The sequence below is a fragment of the Syngnathus leptorhynchus genome, chromosome 16 (genome assembly GCF_054491065.1).
Source record: "Syngnathus leptorhynchus isolate UIUO chromosome 16, UIUO_Slep, whole genome shotgun sequence".
Taxonomy (NCBI): domain Eukaryota; kingdom Metazoa; phylum Chordata; class Actinopteri; order Syngnathiformes; family Syngnathidae; genus Syngnathus; species Syngnathus leptorhynchus.
This window is the reverse complement of record NC_141210.1, coordinates 1,655,992-1,664,210: the sequence shown is the minus strand read 5'-3', so window position 1 is coordinate 1,664,210 and position 8,219 is coordinate 1,655,992. Positions and strand designations below refer to the sequence as shown.

The following is an 8,219-nucleotide window of genomic DNA, read 5'->3' as shown; positions in this document are numbered from 1 at the left end:
CGTGCCCGTAATGAGGTATAATTAAAATCGACATGCAGGTTGGTGACAGTATCTCACTATAATCTTCTGATCTGATTAAGCTTTGTGACCTTCATTGACTCTTACACTCAACTGAGTGGCATTCAGTTTCAAGTTTGAGTTTTAGAATTTCTTTCCGTAGGTTATTCCATGTGCATGTGTTGTTGTTGTTTTTTGTTTTTGATGTGACTAAGCTGTTTATTCAAGCAAGCTGATTTGTTTAAAATTGCTAAACTTGTTAATTACCTTCATAATCATCATAATTGTCTAAAATCACTTCCGTTACACAGTATATACTGTAATTACACAAAACCTCTTAGTTGGCTTTGCTATCACTGTTAAAAGAGCTCCAAAAAAGTAAAGCAAACAATTATTCGGAACTACTGTTGGTGAAAAATGGTGAGAAAATTAACACCACTAGAAGATGCACGCACCCCCCCCCCCCCCCCCCCAAAAAAACAAACAAAAAACAAGCCAGTCCGTGTTTATGCCTGCATTGAATATAAGGATTCCAACGTCAGGTCACTTAAAGGTCATCCCAAGCCTCCTTATTCTTTTTATTTTGCATATCCTCAATTAAAGATCAATGTAAGAAGACATTTTAGTATTCTCCCATGTTACAAAACTGCTAGTAATTAAACCTTCATTGTGATTTGGCCAAGGCTGACTGATTGAGAAAACACGATAAACGGTTGGAGTGCTGATTTTACTCTTCTTCCCTATCACGGTCGTTGGTGTGAAACCAAAACTTCTTCTCACATGTAATCTGGTGGTGCAAGCCAAAACACAACACATTTCTGGCCTTGTTTCAGTTAGGGTCATGTCATGTCATGTCACTTGTGTCCTGCCAACTCAAAATACCCCAGTTTTCATAAATGCAATATAATATGCATACATTTTGTAATGGTCTATACTAAGAATGGGAAACCTGAGTCGCCCATTGATTCATAAAAAAAAAAAAAAAAAGCCATTTTTTTAAATTCAGTTACATTTTCTGCAACAAAAAAAAGGAAAATTTGAGGAATAAAATACTGAAAAAACACCAAGACTAAAAAGCTACTGGGAAAAAGCGGGCTGATTAAGTTTGCATATGAGGTGGCTGACAAATTTTAAGTTGTGTTTTCTCTATTCACTAGTCCCACCCAGGAATTCGTCGTCATCAGGAATCAAAAGAATCTGTGGAAATTTCAGCGGGATGAAGAATATTACACGTTTTCATACTGTTACGCTCAGCTAGGCTGTTAAACATTTTGGTAAAATGGAAATTAGAAATCCCCCATTATCGGAACTAAAAATTGTGAGCGCCTAGTAGCTATGGGAAATTGTGAGCCATGGTGAGCAAGAAATGCAATACAATTACAAAAATATACAAACAATCTTCAGATAGTTACGTAGTTCTGTTGCCCTTACAAAAACCCCTTACGAAACCTAAAATAACACCACAAAAAAACATTGGCAATAATACAAGTTCAACTAGGCAACGTATAACGACGTAAAATAAACAAAATAATTCTCTCCCCTCCTCTCATGCATCCTTCACACGCTAGTAGAGATTTACGGAAGACTTTGGCGCCACGCTGTCTGGAGTATTGTTAAAAGTTGTTAAAAGAGACAACAGTCTATCTACTCTTCTTTGACTGCGTCTGGGCCTTGCCTTTCTCGAGCGCTTCACAATGGCACGGCATAATTAGTCTTTGCAGACTTAACAAAATAAAGGAAATCATTTGAACAGTTGTAGAGCCCTAAAAGTTGAATTATTTGCGTGTGTGTGGGGGGGGGGGGTCGAAAAACACTGGTAATATATTTTAACTCATTCACTGCCATTGACGGCTATAGACGTCAAAATCCTTTTTTTTTTCTAGGTAAAATGTCAAATGTTGGATACCTGCCAAAATGAAAATAAGAAATCAATTTAACAAAAAAAAAAGGAAGGCAACTGATTAGCTTTTAAAGGACTACATGAAATTATAAACACTAGACATTCACTTCATTCAAGCTCAAATGTAATACACATCATATCAGATCCAGCTACTCTTACATTTGAGAACATTTGTTTGGAGATGAAGTTGACGGGGCGTCACAATGGCAAGACGTGACATGATCTAACCCAGCAATGAAGAAAAAGCGTTTGTGTTTAAGCCCACCCACGCTGAGCAATACAAGAAATTTGATACGTATTAGTTTCTCCATAGTTTAGTGCGCTGAGAAATGACAAACTGTGACTCCACTGAGCTTGAATGACACGACAGGCTTTTGGAAAATGGTGGAAGCTTATTTCATAATTACAGCGAGCCAATCTGCCCCAAATAATGCACACAGCAATGCCACATAATGTAAAATAACTCGGGGAGATGACCTTGTTTTGTTTAGGCCGGGATGGGATCCTAGCCTCTCCGGAACCCTTACCAAGGGTACAAAAGTCACCAAACGCCCCAAGCCCTGAGTTTGCTAAACTGTTTACCCCCGAGGGCTCTGTGAAGGTGTGAAATCGTGGCTGTCCTTTGGGTCCCATACAGAAAGTGTTTTGAATTTTTTGGATACCATTGCTCTTGTCAAAATTGGAAAGGCAGACACAGCTTACTGACTTTCGACCAACTCTAATTCCAATATGAATCAAGGACGCAGATCAGGGCGTCAAATAGTATTTGTGTCAACGCTAATACAGGAAAAGTCTCAGTAATAATGGACTCGGGTGCTTCATTTGACATAATTGACGGTGTCATGTTATTACAGAAATTGGAAGACTGCTTGAGAATTTATGGAACTGCTTCTAGTCTTTTCTAGGAAACAGGACGTACTTGTTTTTGGTACCTGATTCTTAGACCAAATGTTTACCGGTGAGGTTCCTTAAGAGTCGATCATGGGACCTCGATTTTTCAATCATTAGGTCGGCTAATAAGCGTCATGCCACACTTACGCAAATGACAATCAGTAGCTGGGGCAAAACAAAAGGGGTTCAAAAAGTGACCCTTGATTTGACACTCCTGACTGAAGCGAACCCCAAATAAACAAGCCTGTGGACAAAAAACAATAATACAATGTAGTCAGGCAGGTAACGTTCGCCTTGGATCTGCCAAAACCACACGCCAGATTGCGAAATGGGATTCAGCATCGCTCGGAGCACATTTCTACCACTCCAGGCGACACTGCTCACATCCCATGGACATTGCCAGGAAATAAACAATCACCCTCCAAATCAAAAGACATTTTGAAAATTGTATTGAAACTTTCATTTGATGGAAAATGACATTGGAAAGTGTGTTGCATCCCTCCAAGGCAAAGCTTTTCACCTTTGCCCACTGTGTCATGCAAAATATGACTTGGCCATCTGAGTGTAAGACAGCAAAGAGGGTGTGATCCATCTTCAGTCAAGGGAAGAATGTTGGAAGCAGATGAAAGCAAAAGCGCTGACTTGGATGTGTAATAGCCTACTTCGACTTACAGCAGTCTGGTTTGTATCAGAATCAAAAAGAGAAAGAAAAAAAAAGTCACAAACAAATAAGAAACACTAGAAAATGTCGCATTCTGCTTTTTAACATGTCCTAAAATGGATTATTCTTTGGTTTTTCAAGTCAAAGCGTGCGCTCATCATTCATTGTCCATTTAAATTTGCTAATTGAACCCAGCAACTGAAAAGTAAAATGTCTGTTTGCTGTCATTATGTTTGCAGTCTGCCTGCATTTAAGTACACACTCATTTCAAAATGCAAAAAATACCTGAAAAGAAATATTTGTTTTGAAGAAAGGATATCATGATTGAAGCATTCGGTATGACACTAATAGGGAAAGTACTCTTTGAATTTGCAATCTGTAATTTAGCAATTATCGTTTTTTTTCACATGGAAAATTCTTCCTTTGATTGTCAAATATTGCTCTTCATATTGATGTACTTTTCGTTTATACTACATTCCTTGCATTTGTAATGATATCCATTCAGGAAAAAAAAAGAAAATGAAATAGGTATCTATCTACAGGCACTACCATTTCCATTATTTATTCGTTGTTTGTAAACTGTAAAAACATTTCAGGGACACATATACAACCAAATAAAAATAAAAATATAATGCGAATAATATGTTTCGAGTTTTTTGCTCTTGTTTCAAATTTCTTGTGTCAAAAATGTGTCATTATTTCACAGGAAGTGCCTGCAAGAAAGAAAAATAAATCAGCCCACAGTGTTGATTGTCTTTTGGGTTTTTCTTTGCAGTGCTAATTTAATTTGAAGTGGCGATGAATAAAAATTGTATGCCACGAGCAAGCAGGGACACGTTTTGCGACTGATGTTGCTGCACCTTAAATGAGAGCCAATGAGCGTGCGGTGCGCGAAGAGCCCAGTTGAGCCCGCACAGCGCGCACCGACACGCAACATTGACACAACACTTTACCTTGACACGCGCATCTAGCGGAGCGAGTGAAGCATTCTCTGTCGTTTGGAGGATGAATATTGATGAATATTAAAATTCATTTTTAAGATTTTTTCTTCTTTATTATTGCTTTTGGGGGATCCATGTTTTCTAGTGCGTTACCGCTTGCGGCGGATATGCGCGCTCCTTAATATTAATTGATCTCATTCATTTTATTTGAATTTTTCTACTCGTTTTATTATGACTGTTGTTACCCAAAGCTATAGCTGACCGGCAAAGGCAACCCAATGATGACTATGAGTTCTTTGGCGGAAACTTTGGTCTCTCCCGATCCTTCCAAATCGGCTTTTTTGGAATGCAGCAGCTACCCCGGACACCAGCAGACCTCCCCGGGATTATCTCATAATCATTACCAGTTCCACACTCTTCACGCCGCCACGCAGCACGACAACCCTTTCCAGTCCTCAGCGCCCTCCTATGGGCGTCCTCTCGGGTATCCCACCTACCACAGTCCGGTGAGCCCGCACCAAGCCGGGACGTATCTTTCCTACCCGCACGGCGGGCACGGCGTTCACGGCGGAGGCCTGGTGCACAGACTGGAGAATAAAGGTGGGTTTGTCGATTGAATTTGATTGCAAATTGAAAGGCTCATTTTTATATTAAATTCATTTTACTGAATGAAAAAAATCGGAAATTTATCATCGGGATTTTATCTTGAGGCTTGCTCGCACTGTCCGACTTGCCGCCTCTTGAAAAATGTGACCACTCTAACGGTCTTGTCCGGTTTGACCATCGTTGATTTTTAATTGTTATTTGATTCAGAGGATGTAAGGCAGATGCAAATTTAGAAACGAATGCTTATCTAATTGCAACGTATTTGAGAGTTTTATTGATGGTATTTGTCATATTCAATAAAAAGGTCAGTCAGCCCTTGACAACTCTTAACAGGGGAAATTTATTCATCACTGCTTTGATTCCAACCATCAAATATATGGTAGAATATAAAAATTGCTAGTATTTCGTTGGTTACGCTTTATATCTGTGCAGGACAGCATTCAAACTAGCACACATTGCCACAAAACAGTTGAAAGATTCATCCAATTTCACATTTTATTTGATTGCAAATTGAAACAATTGTGCAAATTTCACTTTGAATATGCTTATCTTTCTGTGCATCTCACTTCCCCTTATGTGCTGTACCTAAGCTTCAACAGAAGCTTCAAAAAGTTTACATTTGTGTTTTCAGAACTTTTGCATGTTGCATGATTAGTTATGAAAAAAACAGGAATCCCTTTTGTACAGCAGTTGGCAAGAATGAATCATTAATGTGAAAAAAAATCGAATCAAATGAATGTACATATAAATCTCAATAAAGAAATGTAAAACCAAAAGCAAATGTGGCAAATATGCAAAAATTATAATAATTTGACCACAACTTTAGTCAATGTGGCCTTTGACTGACTGTGTTGAGAACCGTCTGACGCCTTCTTCCTTCCTCCACCAGAACACGAAAAGCCCACCACGATATTAGAAAACGGAGAGCTACGTCTCAACGGGAACGGGAAGAAGGTCAGAAAGCCTCGGACCATCTACTCAAGTCTGCAGCTGCAGGCCCTCAACCAACGCTTCCTGCAAACCCAGTACCTGGCGCTGCCTGAGAGGGCCGACCTGGCCGCAAAATTGGGCTTGACGCAGACACAGGTATGCATTATTTTATACATCATTCAGTCAATGTCTGTCTGTCCGCCCGTCCGTCTCTGTCTGGTGTAAACATAGCGTTCATCAAAGTTCTATATCTTCAATATAGATTTATAGATGTCTATATCTTGATCTTATTTTACTTGTCTTCACTTGCTTTGCAAGTATTTCGTTTAGTATTGAGTATTTATTTGGCATTTAGTTGCCTTGGTGTTTCCAATCATCGTCCCTTTCTTCAAACCAGTTTGACATCTTTGACATCTTCTTACTAAACTGACTCAGAGGGACGGACGTCTGTGTCAACAATTGCTCACTTTGCAAGCATGTTGTGAAAGTACTCCAAAACCAATCAATGCCATAAATCTTCAAACCATCCAAAAAAGTGATTAAGCTCATTATATTCGGACATCAAAATACAGAGTCTGTTAATTGGTTTCGAGTTCATGCTACTTCTAGAAATTTACTCTGCTTTAAATGAACAAAACAATCTTCCTGTTGAATAAAATAGATCAAGAATTAAAGAAACACTCGGCTTAAGGTGTTGTTAAGCTGTATTTTTCTTGACCTAAAATAATTTCTACCCCCAAGGCATTAGATTTGTGAACAATGTGCCAAGCACCCTGTGCTGTATATTACTTTTGAATGTTTACACCGTGCAATACCTCCGCAAGCTCAAATGCCTGCATGTTTGCCAATTCTATCATTATTTTATTTTTGCGCTAATCAGACGACAATTACTCCTGCAGGACTCATTGTCCTTTTTTTTTTATTCTTCTGTAATTTGTCTTTTTTCTCTTCACTATTGATCTTGAATGATTTAAACCAGATTTTTTTTTTTTTGCATGACTCCTTTTTCATATTCCTTCTTTCCTTCTTTCAGGTTAAAATATGGTTCCAAAATAAACGATCAAAGTTCAAGAAGATAATGAAGAGCGGACCCAGCGGATTGGATGGAGAGCCCAGGCCTACCCCACTCCAGTCTTCCACTTCTCCATGCACAGTATGGGATATGAGCATGGCTCCTAAAGGCACACCAGTGCACTCTGGTGGATACATGAACAATTTTGGCCACTGGTACCCCTGACACCCGCAGGATGCTATGCCTAGAACTCAACTCATGTGACACAAGTGATGAGACACAACTGCCCCATATCATAGCTAACAGTGTGAAACACAAATTAAGAAAAAGTGCAGCTTTAAGAAAAAAAAAATAAAAAAAAAATGGCGCAAGGTGTGTAAAACATGAAGCAGTTGTGTGTCCTTATGGTCTAGCAACTATAAATACAAGTCAAGTGTAAACAGGTACATGAATTCTTTGGTGGATGGTGTGGCTTTGAGTTCACTTAATCTCTTTGGTGTTAGAATACAAAGATGGAAAAAAAATGATACAAATCAATCACATTGTTTGCATTATCAATGTAATCTATATTATGGTTACTTAATTGTAGTCTCATTGGGATATGTTACTTGTTTGTAAAATCATAGTTGACAACATGGTTCACACGCAACTCGTCAGCTATTTTTAACCACAGTAGAACAACCTGTTCTCTCTCATCAGCAAGCTAGTAAACACTATATGACATGGAAAAAAATAATAATAACATCACTAATTATGCACTGAAGTGAACCTCTTGACGGTGTCGTGAAGTATGGCAAAGTTTTGTGTGAAGCGATGGAGCATCGTGTTTTGCAACAGGACTCAACGCCCCAAAGTTGCTGCAATGGACATTTGTGCCTTATCGGCACGCAATGTAGCCTTTTCTACAAAAAGTATTCTTACAACCAAGTTGTACGTTTGAGTAAAATCCTGCCATGATTCTAGACGATTCTTATGTTTAGAAATATATATTAATATATTTTTATTTTTGTGGGATTGTGTGGCAGAAGCACATTTGGGAAAGGGTGTTCTGTGAAGGTTTTCTATCGTTTGAAAAACTGGTTTCGGTGAAGTTAAAATAAAAATCATGTAAAAGAACAAAAAAACAAAAACAACTTTTTTGGAGTGTTTGAAATGTACTGAAAGGTGGCATTATAATTAAATTATTTTTAAAAGCTGTCCAACGTGGTATTGTGTATTGAATGGCAACAGATTGTCTTTCCAATAGAATTATTAATCACTATTCATAATAATATGTGACAG

At 38.4% G+C, this 8,219-nt stretch overlaps 1 protein-coding gene across 1 annotated transcript; it reads left to right on the top strand.

Annotated features, from left to right (window-relative positions):
- The first annotated feature begins 4,370 nt into the window (after positions 1-4,370).
- Positions 4,371-8,135, top strand: LOC147043903 (homeobox protein Dlx4b-like). Its single transcript, XM_085934838.1, has 3 exons — positions 4,371-4,990; positions 5,886-6,082; positions 6,960-8,135. The coding sequence occupies exons 1-3, from the start codon at positions 4,669-4,671 to the stop codon at positions 7,161-7,163; spliced, it is 723 nt and encodes a 240-aa protein (XP_085790964.1). The 5' UTR covers positions 4,371-4,668; the 3' UTR covers positions 7,164-8,135.
- The last annotated feature ends 84 nt before the right edge of the window (positions 8,136-8,219 follow it).